Source organism: Lathyrus oleraceus, chromosome 2 (genome assembly GCF_024323335.1).
Source record: "Lathyrus oleraceus cultivar Zhongwan6 chromosome 2, CAAS_Psat_ZW6_1.0, whole genome shotgun sequence".
NCBI classification, from domain to species: domain Eukaryota; kingdom Viridiplantae; phylum Streptophyta; class Magnoliopsida; order Fabales; family Fabaceae; genus Lathyrus; species Lathyrus oleraceus.
In genome coordinates this window covers 332,428,142-332,447,151 of record NC_066580.1, presented here as the reverse complement: position 1 = coordinate 332,447,151, position 19,010 = coordinate 332,428,142, and the positions used below count along the sequence as shown (strand labels likewise).

Here is a 19,010-nt window from a genome sequence, read left to right as displayed (position 1 = left end):
AAACCAAAACCAAAACATCCATCAATGTGTCTAGAATCAGCATGTAAAATTTCAAGTCCATTGGATTAAAATCAAGCATTTCACAATAGAAAGAGCAAGGCAAGGTCACAAATGCACTTATGATCAAAGAGTCTAGAGCAAATAAAATTCCAGCCAGGCACAACTTTCAAACTCACCATCATAAAAAACTAGACAAAACAAGGATCATTTTTCAAAAAATTGGGAGTGAATTGGATCATTTTTCAATTTACTATGATTTTTACAAGTTGATGAAAAAATGTGAAATAAAAATGGCATAGCATGTCAAAAGTGAAAAATAAATTCCAAAAAACGCCTGAAGCAGGAATCGAAGTGAGATACGCGGATCTAACAAGTTCTGGGCGTGTTCTTGGACAAGAACCCTAGCGCCTTGCATATTATGAAGATCTTCATCTTCTTCATGAAGATGAAGATGAAGATGATGAACATTCATGCGCAATTTTCCAGAATTTCCAGAAACGTCCAGAATTTTACAAATTATATATCGTTGGAAAGCTCTTTCAATGTAGAATTCAAATATCATATTATCTAAGCCTAAATCTCCATGGATTTTTTGAATCGAAGCAAAGAAGTTTCTAGATCTAAACTTGAAATCATCATATCTCACTCAATTTTCATCCAAATTCCACAAAATTTATATCAAAACGATCAGCGAAGCAAGACCTACAAGAATATGTACATAAATTGCAGAATTAAATGGTTCGAAAATTGCACCTTCTTGAAGCTTCAACAATGGCAGTGGTGGATTCAAGTGTCCAAAAGCATCCAAATCCCTTCTATCAACCTTGTTAACACCTCTGAAGTTGAAATTGAAGCTTGAGATGAACTAGATCTTGATTAAATTTGAATCTCCATCATCATGTTCATGATCTTCATATACTCAATTCTTCACCAAATTTTGCAATCAATGGCTTGATCTCTACTGAATCATGATCCAAGAACATAAATATGCAATAAAAATCATGTGTTCTTTGAAGAATTTTTGAATTTGGAAGAAGAGAAATTTTGGAGGGAAATTTTGGATCTAGATCTAGAATTGTGAAATTTTGAAAATTCTGTTATAATTAACTATTTATATGACATGTTAATCCATTTTCTAATCATGCTTAGGCTTGGCTAATTATTTTTTAATGAGAAAAGAGGTGTTATGCAAAATTTGGTTTTTTCACCCCATGCATGCAAGCGTATGTGAACAGTAACAATGGCCATGCATTTTCACTTAAAACCATGCTATGAACATGTTGGAATGGTTAAAAAGTCCATATGATGCACCAATTTTGAATTCATGATTTTCCCTCCAAAATGGACATGAATATGCATATGATCATATGATGAATTTTCATGCAGTGTGATGAATGTTTTGGAAAGTTTATGTCATGAGAAGAATTTTGCAAAAAGAGCCACTCATTTTGGAGTCTTGGTTCAAAAGATATGGCCATTTGAAGTTTCAAGCACACTCTGCCATGATTTGGTCATATCTCCTCAACCATTCATCAGATGCTCATGATCTTGGACTTTTAGGAAATGGGAGAGAAATATCTTCAACTTTCATGTTGGACAAAATTTCATTTGAAGCTTCTTTAATGTTGGAAAGTCAAGTTGAAGTTGGTCCAAAAACTTGCCATTTTTGGAAACTTGAAATTACACGTCACTTTCCATTTTGGGAAACTTTTGATCTGGCTTAAAAATCTTCAAGGTATGAGTTTGACATGTTGAATAAACCTCTTTTAGACATGAATGAAGTGTTTCAAATCATTTCTCCACCTCCTAGCCCTCAGTTGACTTGCAGTTGACTTTTATGGGCCCTAGATGACTTGGTCATGCATTGTGGACTTCTGAGCCTCCAGCCTTTGGTCAAGTTGCTTCAAAATGATCCTTGGGTAATGTAAGCTCTCTAGAACAACCATAGGGCCTTTGTCTCATGGAAAAACCCTTGCTCTCTTGCACAAGTGGATTCTCCTGATCAATTTTGACTGATGACCTGCAATGGACTATGCAATGTGAATGCAATAATAATGACCTAAAAATGAAATGTATATGCAAATGGGAGGTGCAAATTTGAGGTGCTACAATTATCCGCTGCATATTGCTCTGTTAGAGTTGTTATTGTTATTTGTTGTTGAATTTCCCTTCAGAGTGGCATCAGAGCTCTTTGGTTAAGGGGCTGTTTGACTTGTTTGAATGATGGAGGCAAATACAAATAGAATAATTTGTTTGAATGACTCTAATTATCACTCGTGGAAGGGAAAATGAAGGATTTGTTATTTGTGAAGAATTTGCATCTTCCAGTGTTTGCTAGTGAGAAGCCAGAATCCAAGACTGATGAGGATTGGAGTTTTGAACATCAGCAGGTTTGTGGTTTTATTCGGCAATATGTAGAAGACAATGTTTAAAATCACATTGCTAATGAGGAACATGCAAGAACCTTGTGGAAGAAGATTGAATCTTTGTATGCTTCTAAATTAGGGAATAATAAGTTGTATTTGTTGAATTCCTTGATGAATTTGAGGTACAAGGAGGGGACTTCTATTTCAGATCACTTAAATGATTTTCAAGGGCTCCTAGATCAATTATCAGGTATGGGTATCAAATTTGATGATGAAGTGTTAGGACTATGGCTACTGAATACTCTACCAGATTCTTGGGAAACTTTTCGGGTTTCAATTACAAACTCAGCTTCTGATGGTGTTGTCTCTTTGCAAAGTGTAAAGGGAAGTGTTCTTAATGAGAAGATGAGAAGGAAGGCACAAGGTACTTCATCTCATTCCGAGGTACTTGTCACTGAGAACAGGGGTCGAAGTCAAAGAAAGAAACCGAAAGGGAACAGACAGAATAGCAGAAGTGCGAGTAGAGAGAACAATAGAAGCAAGTCCAAGTCCAGATACAAGAATGTGGAGTGCAATTATTGTCACAAAATGGGGCACATACAGAGGAATTGTTTCATATGGAAAAGGGAGAGCAAAAACAATAACAGTAAGCAGAGAGATAAGAATCATGATGATGATGACCGTGTTACTACTGCTACTTGTGATGATCTGATTATTCTCTGTGACTATGATTCAGTAAATCTTGTATCAGATGAGAGCATGTGGATTATTGATAGTGGTGCTACACTGCATGTTACACCAAGGAAAGAGTTCTTCACATCTTACACTTCTGGTGACTTTGGAGTATTGAAGATGGGTAGTGATGGTGTGTCCAAGGTAGTTGGTATTGGTGATGTTTGTTTGCAGACCAACATGGGAGTGCAGATGTTGCTTAGAGGAGTCAAACATGCTCTAGATGTTCGCTTTAATTTGATATTTGTGCAGATGCTTGATGATGGTGGTTATGATAATCACTTTGGTTCAGGAAAATGGAAACTCACCAGAGGTAACTTAGTTGTGGCCAGAGGGGAGAAAATTAATAAACTGTATTGGACTAAAGCATTGGTTGCTAAAGACAGTGTGAATGCCATGGATATGGAGGCTTCTTTGTGGCACCGCAGGCTTAGTCATATCAGTGAAAAGGGGCTGAATTGTTTAGCTAAAAAGGATGTACTTCCGGGATTAAAGAGTGCAGAGTTGGAGAAATGTTCTCATTGCATGGCTGGTAAGCAGACTAGAGTATCCTTCAAGAAACATCCTCCCTCAAGGAAGTCAGAGTTGCTTGAATTGGTGCATTCTGATGTTTGTGGCCCGTTGAAGGTAAAGTCATTTAGTGGTGCACTTTATTTTGTTACTTTTATTGATGATTGTTCCAGGAAGCTTTGGGTCTATGCTTTGAAGATAAAAGACCAAGTTCTGGAGAAACTCAAAGAGTTCCATGTTATGATGGAGAGACAGTCAGGCAAGAAGCTGAAATGCATTCGTACTGACAATGGTGGTGAGTATTATGGACCATTTGATGTTTATTACAAGCAGCACGGTATCAGACATGAAAAGACTCCTCCTAAAACTCCTCAGCTGAATGGTTTAGCAGAGAGAATGAACATGACATTGATTGAAAGAGTTAGGTGTATGCTTTCTGAAGCAAAGTTGCCTAAGCATTTCTGGGGTGAAGCATTGTACACGGCAGTGCATGTTATTAATCTGAGTCCTGCAGTTGCTTTGAATGCTGAGGTGCCAAACAAGATTTGGTTTGGCAAGAATGTCAGGTATGATCATTTGCGTGTCTTCGGTTGCAAAGCATATGTGCATGTTCCAAAGGATGAGAGATCCAAGTTGGATGCGAAGACAAGACAGTGCATCTTTATCGGTTATGGTCAGGATGAATTTGGCTACAAGCTATATGATCCAGTTGAGAAGAAAGTTGTTAGAAGTCGTGATGTGAAGTTCATGGAAGACCAAACCATTGAAGACATTGATAAGATGGAGAAGACTACACCTGAGATTGATAATGGTTTGTCTGATGTTGATCCAGTTCAGATGCCTATACATGATCTGGATACTGCTAAAAATAATGTTCAGAATGATAAGCAACATGATGATGTTGGTGATCAGCAACTTGGAGATAATTTTGATGTTCCTAAGGATGATGCTGAAGAGGAACTTGAAATGTCACAAGATGAGGATCTTGGTGATGCTCCTGAACTCCCTCAAGCTCAAGTTTGGAGGTCTACTAGGCAGAGGAAACCATCCACCAGGTATCCTTCTGATGACTATGTTACCTTGACTGATGGAGGAGAACCTAAATGTTATGATGAAGCCATGGAGAATGATGAAAAGAAGAAGTGGATGGATGCTATGCAAGATAAAATGAAGTCTTTGCATGATAATCACACTTTTGATTTGGTGAAATTGCCTAAGGGCAAGAAGGCTTTGGAAAACAGGTGGATCTTCAGGGTGAAGCAAGAAAGCACTTCTACATCTCCAAGGTATAAAGCGAGATTGGTTGTGAAAGGTTTCAGACAGAGAAAGGGTATTGATTTCAATGAGATTTTTTCTCCTGTGGTGAAGATGTCATCCATTATAACCGTGTTGAGTTTGGCTGCTACTCTTAATTTGGAGGTAGAGCAAATGAATGTCAAAACCGCTTTCTTCATGGTGACTTGGAGGAAGAGATTTACATGAAGCAACCTGATGGCTTTCTGGTTAAAGGCAAGGAAGACTATGTGTGTAGGCTGAGAAAGAGTCTATATGGTTTGAAGCAGGCCCCGCGTCAGTGGTACAAGAAGTTTGAGTCAGTTATGTGTGAGCAAGGCTACAAGAAGACTACTTCTGATCATTGTATCTTTGTTAAAAAGTTTGCTGATGATGATTTCATTATCCTTTTATTGTATGTTGATGACATGCTTATTGTTGGGAAAAATATTTCCATAATTGACAGGTTGAAGAAGCAATTGGGCGAGTCATTTGCCATGAAAGACATGGAGCTGCTAAGCAGATTCTTGGTATAAGAATCATGCGTGACAGGAACAAGAAGAAACTTTGGCTGTCACAAGAACACTATGTTGAAAGAGTATTACAGAGGTTCCAGATGGAAAATGCTAAGGCTGTAAGTACTCCTCTTGCTACTCATTTTAAATTGAGTACTAGTCAGAGTCCTTCCAATGAAGCTGAAAAATCAAATATGCAACGGGTTCCTTATGCATCTGTTGTGGGTAGTTTAATGTATGCAGTGGTGTGTACAAGGCCTGATATTGCACATGTTGTTGGTACAGTTAGTAGATTTCTGTCTAATCCAGGTAGAGAGCATTGGAATGCTGTGAAATGGATTTTGAGGTATCTTCGTGGTACTACCAGTTTGAGGCTTTGTTTTGGAGGTGATAAGCCTACTCTTGTGGGATATACTGATTTTGATATGGCTGGAGACATTGATTCCAGAAAGTCTACTTCAGGCTACTTGATTAAGTTTGCAGGGGGAGCTGTGGCATGACAATCCAGATTGCAGAGGTGTGTTGCATTGTCCACTACTGAGGCAGAGTTCATTGCCATTACAGAAGCATGCAAGGAATTGTTATGGTTGAAGAAATTCTTGCAGGAGCTTGGTTTTGTTCAAGATAAGTACTTGCTATTTTGTGATAGTCAAGGTGCAATTCATCTTGGTAAGAATTCAACTTTTCATTCTAGGTCCAAGCACATTGATGTTAGGTATCATTGGATACGTGATGCTTTGGATGATTGGTTGTAGGAATTGGCCAAGGTTCATACGGATGATAATGGTGCTGATATGATGACCAAGGCATTACCGAGAAACAAGTTTGAAACTTGCTGTGAGATCGCCGGTTTGGCGGTCACCTCCACATAGTTGTGAGGGGGAGATATGTTGGGTTTTGGGCTCCCTTCCTATGTGGAGAAAGGCCCAATATGTGCAAGCCCATGTGTCTCTCTTAACCAAGTGGAGAGAGGTCAGATTAGTGAGAGTGAGAGAGCTGAATTCAAAGAGCGAGGCAAGAGAAAAGTGAGAGAGGAAGAGCAAAACCCATTTTCGCATAAAACAGAGCAGTTGCACTAGATTCGCGATTTCTTCTTTGTTCACCGTCGGATCGGGCTGAAATTTGGGCAGCAGGTTCGTGACTTGTGGAACTTCAATCTGACCGGTTGGATCGTCGAGCAGAGGTCTGAGGTGGGAGAAATCGAGCTCGGACAGTAGCAGTATTTTCTGGTTTTTCTGTTGAACTTTGTTCTCAATTTCATGCTTGTTTTCTCATTGTTTTGGTTGATTGTTATGCTGATTACCTTGTTGTTTTTGCCTGGTTACTGAGCACGAATTTATGCCATATTTAAAACTCTCTTGTACCCATATTTTGATCATAGTGGAGCTCTATTACTGGCTTGGTCCCGTGGTTGTTTACTTCTCACATTGAGAAGGTTTTTCCACGTTAAAAATTATTGTGTCCCTTGTGGTGGTGATTTTAGTTGTCGTGATTATTTGTTGTTACTCCTCACAGATTCTTGCAAGTTTGGGAAATTGATTATCCGCTGCATATTGCTCTGTTAGAGTTGTTATTGTTATTTGTTGTTGAATTTCCCGTCAAAAAGGTCATAGTTTCCATTACACTATAATTTTAAAATATAAATTATATGATTAATTTCAATAGTAACATAGAATAAATCATGCAATTCAAATAAATAAAATAAACATTATTTTTATTCAACAATATTATCAATAAATTTTTTGATGTGACAACCGAGGATACCCATCACTTATTCAGAGATATGATTTCGTCTCAATGGTGCATTATTCAAAACAAACAACTTTACAATGGTTCAAAGAAAAAAAATCATTTTACTATCATGAAACATTAAAAAGATATTTTTAATGATTAGAAATTTATTGTGTGACCTCCATACTAAGTGCACTAAATGAATAAACATAATAAATTAATAATATATTAATGTATTTAAGAAACATTTAATGATTATAAATTTATGAAGGGTTTTTGCAACTTCATAAAAGTTAAAAACTATTTAATTATATTTAGAAGATCCTAAACTTTATACACTATAAAAATATTAATTCATAATCTACTTTTTACATTCAAAAAGAAAAAATATGGCTAGGATTCTCAAGTTTGTTAACTTTGTGATTCTATTTCTTTTTTTATTTCTTGTTATATCAGAAGTTGGTGGTCGTAAGTTATCTTTTTATCATTTTCTTAATCCCTTTTCTACTTCTTCGTTCGTAAATAATTTTTTATCAATTTTAATAACATTATTTTATTTTACTTTTTATGCCAGAATATACTAAATGTGAGATTGATGCCGATTGCCCAAAAAATAAGAACCTTTTTTTCGTTAGCAAGTGCATTGATAACAAATGTGAATGGATTAGAAAAAATCTGTGATTCTTTGATTATTTAATTTAAGAGAGTACAAAAACATCATACGAAAGAGATTGGGTTGTTTTGTAGAGAAAAAAAAGTAATAAACTTTATGATAGACTATTTCATGCATTGTAATTTACTAATTGCGTTGGCACGTGATAATTTCCTTTCCTATTTTTATGATTTTGCAGTTATTATTTTGTACTTAAACACTACAAAAATTCGGGTAAATTGTGGCAAATAAGTAATATAGTGTCGGTTTCAACTGCTACAATTTACGAAAACTATAAAAAGCGTCATATATTTTTCTACCGCTATGAATAAAACGGAGATTTTCTATCAACCGCTGCGCAAACCGTCATTATACACCTAGCATATAACATGGATTATGTTTAGTAATTGATGGCTGTTCTAACTACCATAATTTACCATCCTTTCAAAAACTAAATACAAAAATTTGTCCGTTTTAACCACCACAATCTTCATGCTTTTTCTATAAAAAAGATAACATCAAATCCAGCCAAGAGTATTGGTGTATATTCTACTCTAAATAACGAGGCAAAATCAATTTTCAATAAAATAGCATATATATATATATATATATATATATATATATATATATATATATATATATATATATATATATATATATATATATATATACACACGCTACAAACTTATTCGTAACTGTAAAAAAAAATCACAATTTCAGGGGTAATTTAATACCACAAACTTATAAAATATATACGTCATTTCACACCTAGCTTGTGTAACTAAGACTATGATTATGAAGAGAATTAAATTTACTTGTGCCAATTAGAGAAGTTAGATTTCACAAAAAAAAATAGAAGGTTATTTATTTGCTTGTTAAGTATGTGAGTACTCCGAAAAAGAGAAGTATACAATTGTGTCTCACTAAAGACAGTACTCCGAAAAAGGGAAGTATACAATTGTGTCTCGCTATCTTTAGTCTATGAGTTTCATCTATCCTCAAATAATTCCATTTGATCTTGGAGATAACGATTTTATCTTTCAAAATCACTTCATATATAGTCAATAGTACATTAAAATTTATTGGTTTACCAGGATTTTTGTCATCATAAAATTTATATTGTTGAAAAACTAGACATAAAGATTCAAAAGCAAAAAAATAAGAGAGAGAAAAAGGACTATCAATTACTAGCTTTGATTACAAATTACACCACCTACATATAAGCATGTATATCACTTCAATATGGTTATTAACATTTCATCTATTAAAAAAGGGAACAAAACAAATCATTTCAATTGAAAGATGTGCATTTTTTCTTAGAATTTGATTTGTATTGAAGTCATGAAGCATAAACATGTCAATAAGACTATCACAATCGATTATAGACTCAATTATGCATCATTTAATCGATTAGGTCAAAGATCTAATTGATTAGACAGTTGCAAAAAGTCTCCTAATCATTTGGACAATTCCCAAATCAACTGGCTAGGCCCCAAATACATTTTTTCGTTGTTTTTAATTAAAAGTGAGAGGTTTCTTAATTTTTTAAGTGTGTGTGTGTGTGTGCGATTTAGCCATAATACTTCTAATAATTCACTTCTATTTTTATAAGACACTGATCACTCAAATAAACACGATCAAGTGAGCTTTCACACTTCTTCTCTTTTACACTCTTCAACTTCAAGTCTTGATTTCATTATCTTTGATTTTAACATCACATAAGAGCCTCGAGCCTTCTTGACGAGGCTTGAGATATTTCCTTAATAATTACCATCATCTAAGATGTTGAAAGATTAAATTGAAGTTGATCATAAACCTTAAGCCTTCACTTGAGAGTCGTTGGACTACTGTGTTCACTTAAAAATAAATGTCTTTATCTAAATTCAAAAGGATAACTTGATCAACTACCTTGTGCATCTTTGACCGCGTGAACCAACTTCAACAATTATTTGACTTCAAGTGTTGTCATAATAAAAAATATGCACCATTAAAACTAAGCATTTACTGATTTACTTGTATCTTGTTATCCATAAGCTTCACCATCTTTGATCACTTCTTGATTATACTTGTAAGCACATAGATCCATGGCTCTCAATCGCTTATGAGTGAATACTCGCCCGCCAACATATCTTTCGCAGATCCATTCATGGATCTCTATGAGTACCAAGGCGATTTCATCCCCTCCTAAGCATATTAACATGGGAGGAAGCTCTTCCCATCTTATATAAATTTTATCTTACCATGGTATACTTCGTTGCTAATGTTGTTATTGTTTTAGTTTTGGCCTAATTTTAGATTTTGTTAGCCATGTGTTTCTTTTGTAATAATGTATATTTTTTTGTTAGTTATCAAGAGTTTTGTTTGGTGATTTGTTGATTGGTATATACTATTTTCCTCTTCTTTGAGTTTTATCATACTTAATTTTTTTAAGAATATTTTTAACGAGGAAGATGCAGAGAATCTTGTTTTCCTTGCTTAGGTTTTGGTATACCCTAAAGAGTTTTAATTTCATTCTATTTTACTTATCAATAATACTTTTAGAGTATTATGTTGAAGGCCAACATAGTTGAATTGTCATAGTTCCCATTGCACTATAATTTTACAATATAAATTATGTAGTTAATTTCAATGGTAACGTATAATAAATAGTGCAATTAAAAATAAATAAATAGTTTTTTATTCAACAATTTTATCTATAAAAGAATTGATGCTTTGATACGCACCACTTATTTAGAGATATGATCTCGCCTTAATTGTGCATTATTCAAAACAAACATCTTTACTATGGTCCAAAGAGAAAATTTTCTTTTTACTATCATGAAAATGTTAAAAAGAATAAATTTAATGATTAGCAATAAAAATATTATTTTTATTTATAAATTTTCTTTAAAAAATTGATGTGACGATTCACACCACTTGTTTAGTTATATGATCTCACCTCAATGGTGTATTATTTAAAATAAATATGGTCCAAAGATAAACTTTTCTTTTTACCAAGATGAAACATTAAAAAGAATAGTTTTAATGATTAGCAAATTTGTTGTGCAACCTCCTTACTAGGTGCATTAAATAAATAAACATAATACAATAATCTACTTGAGTAACATTTAATGACGAGTACAGTTTTATGAAGGGATTTTACCTTTTCATAAAAGCTAAAAACTATTTATCTATATTTAAAATAACATGAACTTTATGCACTATAAAAAGATTAATTCATAATCCATTTTTTGCATGCAAAAAGAAAAATTATGGTTGGAATACTCAAGTTTGTTAGTGTCGTGATCCTATTTCTTTTCTTATTTCTTGTTACAATAGAAGCTGATGATAGTAAGTTATCTTTTTTTATCATGTATTGATTTCTTTTTTACTTTGTCGTTCGTAAACAAGTTTTTTCTCAAGTTTTAATAACATTATTTTATTTTATTTTTTCATTCCAGAACATTCAAAATGTGAGAGAGATGATGATTGCCCAAAAAATCTGTATCCGTATTTTGTTAGTGAATGCATTAATAACAAATGTGAATGGTTCAGAAAAAATATATATGATTCTATGATTACTTAACCCACAAGAGTATACAATTCCATATAAAGTGGAATAAGTTATTTTGCTAGCAAAAGAAATATGCAATAAACTTTATGATATAGTACTATTTCATGAGTTGTAGTTTAGTTATTGCGTTGACACCTGATTGATATATATATATATATATATATATATATATATATATATATATATATATATATATATATATATATATATATATATATATATATATATATATATATATATATTGATATATTATTTTTTATTTTATAATTCTTGCCATTATTATTTTGTACACAAAGATGATACTAAGATGACAAAGAATATTATTGAGATTGTCTTCTTCTTTCTAAATTTTTAGAAGAATCACCTTACCATCTACACTAGGAATATAACACATAATTTCCATCTCACGCCAATACGAATAACTTCAATAATAAGATTGAAAAGTAACTTATATTTAACTTCAAAACCTATATTTTATTTTTCTGTCATAATACTATTTCATTAATCATTTTTAAACACTTCAAATTACATTTACTTTACCTTTAAAAGACGTCCAAAGGATCCTTATCAAGGACAATTGAATTGATTAACAAGTAGAACACTTAAATATGTACCAAATCTTCATGCTCATCCAATAAACATAATCTAAAACCCACAACATCTTGATTAAAATAAAATAATGCATCTAAATTACATTTTAAATAATAAAATGGTGGTTTATATCAACTTACCTTCTTAGGAGTCATACAACTGAAGTTACATTTCAAGTGTCTTTTTTGGACTTGAGACAATTTTTAAAATATTAATACCACAAGCTGAAATTTTAAAAAAACATTATCCAAAATTTTTAATTTCTCCTTGTATTGATAAAAAAAAGAATATGTGTACGTGTTTTTCCCACAAGGCCATGAGAACTCAAAGACCTTTGTAGGTATATTACACTATATGGTGGTTAGGACTTGTCCACGGAGATGAGAAGCCATGAACGATGGTGTTTTATAGTGGTTTTTGGTGTCCCGTTTACGTGAGATGAGAAGCCCTGTAGGTGAATGACGTGCTTAAGTGTAAGCGTAAATAGGGTGTGATACGTTTGCTTAAGATTTGCCCCTTCTTTAGTCTTATGATAAAGCTGATATGAACACTCTATTTGGTCGTAAAGTTGTGGTGTTCAGTGGTGATTTTAGGAAAATTCTACATGTTATACCAAAAGGAACTAGTCAGGAAGTTTTGCACGCTACAATAAACTCATCATACTTATGTGATTCATGTGAAGTTCTTACATTTAACAAGAATATGAGACTTCTAAGTGGTCAATCAAATTCAGATAATGATGAGCTAAAGCAATTTTCTGATTGGGTTTTGGGTATTGAAGATGGTTCAATTGGAGATTCTAATGACATTGATATTACACTTGATATTCCACAAGACTTGCTTAATACAACAAATAACACTCATATTGCGACAATGGTTGAAAGCACATATTCTTCTATTTTAGATAATATTAACGAGATATATTTTTTCCAAAGTAGGGCTATATTGGCTCAAAAAAATACCAACTTTGATATGATTAATGATTATGTGTTGGATTTATTTTCGGGCAAAGAAAAAACATATTTTAGTTAGGATAGTCTATATTCATTCAATACAGAGATTGATGTAGTCGATGCCATTCACACACCAAAATTCTTGAAAACCATTAATATTTATGGAATCCCAAACCACAAGTTAAAAATTAAAGTCCGGGTACTAGTAATGTTATTGTGCAATGAAACTCGCCTGATAATCACCAAGATGGAAAAATATGTTATTGAAGGAAATGTTATATTAGAAAGTAATATTGAAGATAAGGTCTTTATACCTAAGTTGTCCTTGACACCACTCGATATCCAAATTTCTTTCAAATTTTAGCGAAGACAATTTTGATTGGTTGTTTCTTTTATAATGACAATTAATAGGAGTCAAGGTCAATCACTAAATAATGTTGGATTTATATTTCTTCATCTGTTATTTCACACAGTCAATTATATATGGAAATTTCAAGAGTCACTTCATTAGGAGGTTTAAAGTTGTTGATAACGAATGAAGATAGTCGACATACTAATTCGATATCAAATATAATGTACAAAGAAGTTTTTCAAAATGTGTGACATAAACAATGTGAATCTCATGAAAGCACATGTAATTTGTTTTTTATACATAATTAATATATTTTTATCTACTATTACAATAATCTTAATCAAATATATACAAATTTGAACCAGACTCGTGCCTTGCACATGTCCGATAATGTAATGAAATATAACATTTACATTTAATATTGCAGTTATTACCTACTTCCATTTTCCATCAAATGTACTTTTGAAAACTCCCCCGGCGGTCTATTCTTTTCATGTTTTAAAATTGTCCTATTAACGCACTCTAGTTATCACCATTAACTCATTTTTATGTTATTGTTGTAGATTATGAAATGTCTATAAACTTCTTCGTACATATCCTACTCCAAAGTTTTATAATGCAAGTTATAACAAAATTTGCTGAGATATTTATTTTAATCATATATTAATTGATATTTTATCATCTTTTGTAAAAAAAAAAGCAAATGAAGCATTTAAACAAAAAAACACCAATATTTACATGTTCCTCGATTAGACTTAAATTTATGTAATAAATTGTCTTCAATTTAAAATTTTATCGAATTATCCAAAACATCATTAATTTACGGACATGAATTCTCTCTAGTGAAAAAAATACACCATTCAATTTTAATTTTTATAATTTGAAAAATATAATGTAAATAAAATAAACGGTCCATATTTCACTAAACATTAATGTGAATGAAGATGATCTCCTTCCATGATTTATTATTATTATTATTATTATTATTATTATTATTATTATTTTTATTATAGAAAAATCCTAACCAATGTATTCAGAGACATTCTTTAAAAGCTTAAAAAGGTAAGTATTTTTAAAATGCGTGTATTCAATTCTTAAAGAATGTTCGGGGGCGTTCGTTAGCATTAGGGTTGGATAAAAACTTGGGACCCGCTATGTTCGATCCAAAATTTGTAAACACGGACGAGTTCAGATGGGTGTTGGGTAAAAAGACTGTAAAATTCGAGTTTCAATGGATTGTTCTGGTCAATTTCGAATGCTAAAAATTGGTCCAACGAAATCCATAACCAATCGAAACTCTGATAGCTCTCTGAATAGGTGTGGATAGACTTTCACATAGTTGTTCCTTGAGACCCACAATTATTAATTAAATGTTATTTAATTAGAAATTTCTTGCAAAACCACTACGCTATTCACGCGTCCTGTATATTTGTATTTAATTTTTGGCTTAGTACATGTTTTAGTCCCTCAACTTAATTTAATATTCCGTTTTAGTCCCTTAACTAAAAAACATTACAAGTTAGTCTCATAACTTCAGTTATGTTATCCTATTTGGTCTCTTTTGTCAATATATGGAAAAAGAATGTTAAGTTATGGTGACGTGGCGTGACAACAACACCATTAGTATAAATTTGAGTCATCATATGTAGTTAAAAACCGATTCACTATTTAAATTGCGGTGTTTCCACGAAAATAAATTTTTTGTCGTTTAAACAGTGTATCCATTTTTAACTACATAAGCTGACTCAGATTTGTACCAATGTCTTTACTGTCACGCCACGTCACTAGAACTTATTGTTTTTGTTTGTCAGAAATTGACGGAAGGGACCAAATAGATTAACATAAGTGAAGTTAAGGGACTAATTTGTAATATTTTTTTAGTTAAGGGACTAAAACGAAACATTAAATTAAGTTAAAAGACTTGGTGACTAATTATGCCTTAATTTTTTCATTCATATTCTTTGTCATCTCTCTCTCTCTGTCTCTCTCTCCCTTCCTCTCTCTCTCTCTCTCTCTCTCTCTCTCTCTCTCTCCCTCTCTCTCTCTCTCTCTCTCTCTAACACCACAATTATTTTCCTCTCTTTCTCTATACAAACATCACACAACACTTCATATACTCAAACACCATTTTTAATTTATGCTCTTAAAACATATAAATATTAATGATGAGAGTTTTCTTTCCCACTATTGAAAATATAGGTTAGTCACATATTAGTCCTAGTGAGATAATAGTATATAAAGTTGTAACCACCTCACTAGAAGGAGACTTTTCATTCATTTGTAATATTTTATATTGATCAATACAAAGATTTTAGAGCTTTTCTCTCTCCACTTCCATGGATGACATGTTTCATAACATGGTATCATAGCTAATATGGTATCCACCTTGCCAAATCTTTCCACTACATTTCTCGGGAAAATTGAATTTTCTCAAATTTTCATTCTCTTTCTCGTTCTATTTCTATTTCCCTTTTCTCAATTCGTTTACTTCATTCTGATTCTTCTATTTTTTCTCGATTCGATTGCCTTTGATTTGTTTCAATTTGATTATGTTTTCCTTCGTATGAGATTCATTTTCAATTGACTTTATTTCCAATCCATATTTGTATTTCCTCTGCTTCCTTTTTTCGTTTTCCCTTCATTCATAGGGTTTTAGTTTCGTTCATCAAGCAAAACCAACAATCTTCATATTTTGGCTTTGGATTCAATTTTGTTTCCAATTTCTTGATCTTGAAATTAACACTAAATACTGAATTTTATATGAGGTTTATGCTTGAATATCTGCACCCGATCAAGTTCGTTGGATTTAAACTCACCAAACTGATCCAATTTAGATTTGTTGGTTTTGTGATGATTTTGGATTTTGATGTTAATTGGTACAATTGGAAGGATATATGTTTTTTTTCTTGTTAAAGTCTGCAACAACATCATGTTCTACAAATGATATATAATTTTAGTTAAATATTTGAGATATATGATTTTTTTTTGGAAATTCTACTATGAATGATGCAATGGGGTGAATGAATGGGCACATATGCCAACCTATATGTTTTGAACGATTTTGTCTTGCTTGTGCTTGAAATTGAGCTTGAAGCATATGTTATTAAGTAAGATGGATGAAACATACATCAATACTGCTATTGTAAAGTCTCTTAACACTAATTTCACATTTTGGGATTGGAAGTAGTGTGAGTAAATATGAGTAAAAATGGACACCCCTTACTTCATATGTAGACTTTGATACATGTGGGGTATATATAATTGATTTGGTCTTGTTGAATCAACTGCTGTTACAATTACCAATACAGTTGTTGGTTTAACTACAACATTGATAACTCAACTTGTTTAGACCCCAGTTGATGTTGTGAGTCAAAGGTTGATGATTCAAGATGTATGTAATTCACGTGATCATATGCATCTTATGTTAGATTAGTTAATGACTAATGTTGTTGGTTGCACATGAACTAGTTTCTCCATAAGAATGAAGATTGAAGATGATTTTTTGTTGGAATTATCTTATGGTTGTTATGATGCAGTAAATTGGCTAAGACTTGCAGTTTTCTGCTTCTTGTTGAATATGTTTGCCGTTAGGATATGTTATTTGTTTGGAGTTTGGAATATGTAATGATGTTTTAAAGTTGGTCACCTTAGAACCTTCTTCATTTTTCTTCTATTTCATTTGAAATTTTAAAAATTCTGGAAATGCCTAAATGGACCCTACTGAAAGTTTAAAGTCCACAAATAAGGATTAACAAGATTCTGTTGTGTTACATCAACTGCAAGCATGTTTCTTTGCGTATGATTTTGCCTCATTATTGGAAGCTTTCGATTCTTGGTCTATGGTTTGAAGACACATCAACATGCATACGTTTCTCTTATGGTTTGAAGACACATTTACATGGATATACTCTTCCATTGACCTATTGATTTGTTATTTGTTGCCCTATTTGATGCAAGTGTTTAGCCTTATTGGCTTGTTGTGAGCTTTTATCCATGGTGGTTAAGTATTCGTTTGAGTTTCTGCTATGAATGGTTAAGCATTGTTGTTGTGCTTCTGTCTTGAGTGTATTGTACTCTTGATGGTTACACTTTGTGCCTTAATTGGCTTTGATGTTATGCTTTTACCGAATGGTTAAATTTTTAATGTCTAATTTTTGCTTGGTGGTTAAGTATTTAGCCTCATGGCCGTGTTGATGTTGGCTTCTGCTCGATGGTGGTTAAACAATGATTTCATTGTATTTTCCTTTGGTTGATGTAATTTTCCATTGCTCATTCCAAATTGGAAGTGTTATATACACCTTCCAAATTGCGGGAGACTATTGAAAATATAGATTAGTCACATATTAGTGATAGTGAAATAATAGTATATAAAATTGTAATCACCTCACTAAAAGAAAACTTTTCATTCATTTGTAATATTCTATCTTAGTCAATAGAAAAAGTTTGAAACTTTTCTCTCTCTATCCATGAATGCCATGTTTCATAACACTCACCATTTTTAATCTCGTAAACATATATATGCAAAATATGCGGCAGTGGGTTGAAATATCAAAACCGTCTGTAGCCAACCGTTGTCCACCCCTAGATGGCATGCGCATGATCCGTTATTACAATTTAAAAAAATGTAGCATCATATAGACAAGTGGGGCCACTGGGTCCACACCCTTAGCTGAACACTGCTTCCAAACTCAGTTAAATGTAGTTAATAACTAATTCATCTTTTCTTTCACCACCACTATCAATTTTCTTCATTTCAATAACCATGGCTACAACACTTTCACTTTCCTTCTCCTTAGACCCTCAAAACCGCTTCAACATCATCACCACCACCACCAAAACGACTCGTCGTTTTACATTCTCATCTCTTCCTCATAGAAAACCCCTAATCCCAAATCCCCACTTCAAACTCTCATCTTCTTCCCATTCCCAATCCCAAACCCTAACCGAACCCATCATTCAAACAGGTAAATTCCTCACAAACGACGAACTTGACAAACTCCAATTCCTCTCCTCCTTCCTCTACTCACAGCAACTCGAATCCGGTACGGTTTGGGTTCGAGTCATGAGAGACAACGAAGTGGATCCCATTGTGTGTTTACTCGCGGATTCGTTTTCGGAATCGATGATGTTTCCGAAAGGATATATCAATGTGTTGAGGTTTCTTGTGAAACGGTATTTGGTTGAGCGAAGGAGTTCGATGCTGCATATGGCGACGCTGGTTGGGTTTTATAGAGGGGTTGTTGATGGGGAAGATGGAGAAATGCAGTTGGCGGGGACTGTTGAGATTTCTTTTGATAAAAATGGTGCTAATGCTTCGATTCCTTCGCCTACTCCTCCGAGGGATTCTCCTTACATTTGTAACATGGCTGTGGATAAATCTCTCAGAAGGTAAAAAATTACACACTATAGGGTCAATTTGTTTTTTTGATTATGCAAGAGTAAATTTTACCAGTAGAATGCATAGTTAATTTGAAGAGTGAATAGGCAAATTGGTGCTTGAAATTGTTAGCATTGATAAAACTAGATATTTTATCCGAAATTGACACTAACTTGTGATTACGTGTAATTTATTCATTTTCTAAAATTATTATCGGATGCTCATGATCTTGGACTTTTTGGAAATGGGAGAGAAAGATCTTCAACTTTCATGTTGGACAAAATTTCATTTGAAGCTTCTTTGATGTTGGAAAGTCAAGTTGAAGTTGGTCCAAAAACTTGCCATTTTTGGAAACTTGAAATTACACGTCACTTCCCATTTTGGGAAACTTTTGATCTGGCTTAAA

The 19,010-nt window shown here is 33.1% G+C and overlaps 1 protein-coding gene and 1 pseudogene across 1 annotated transcript; both read left to right on the top strand.

The window, feature by feature from the left end:
• The first annotated feature begins 12,465 nt into the window (after positions 1-12,465).
• LOC127123089 (uncharacterized) lies at positions 12,466-13,478 on the top strand (annotated as a pseudogene).
• A 4,511-nt stretch (positions 13,479-17,989) lies between these two features.
• LOC127123088 (uncharacterized) lies at positions 17,990-18,619 on the top strand. The gene has a single exon (XM_051053346.1). The coding sequence runs from the start codon at positions 17,990-17,992 to the stop codon at positions 18,617-18,619; it is 630 nt and encodes a 209-aa protein (XP_050909303.1).
• The last annotated feature ends 391 nt before the right edge of the window (positions 18,620-19,010 follow it).

What these genes read in the sequence shown, in the direction of transcription:
- LOC127123088 (XM_051053346.1), top strand. Translation starts at nt 17,990, where the DNA reads ATGGCTACAACACTTTCACTTTCCTTCTCCTTAGACCCTCAAAACCGC.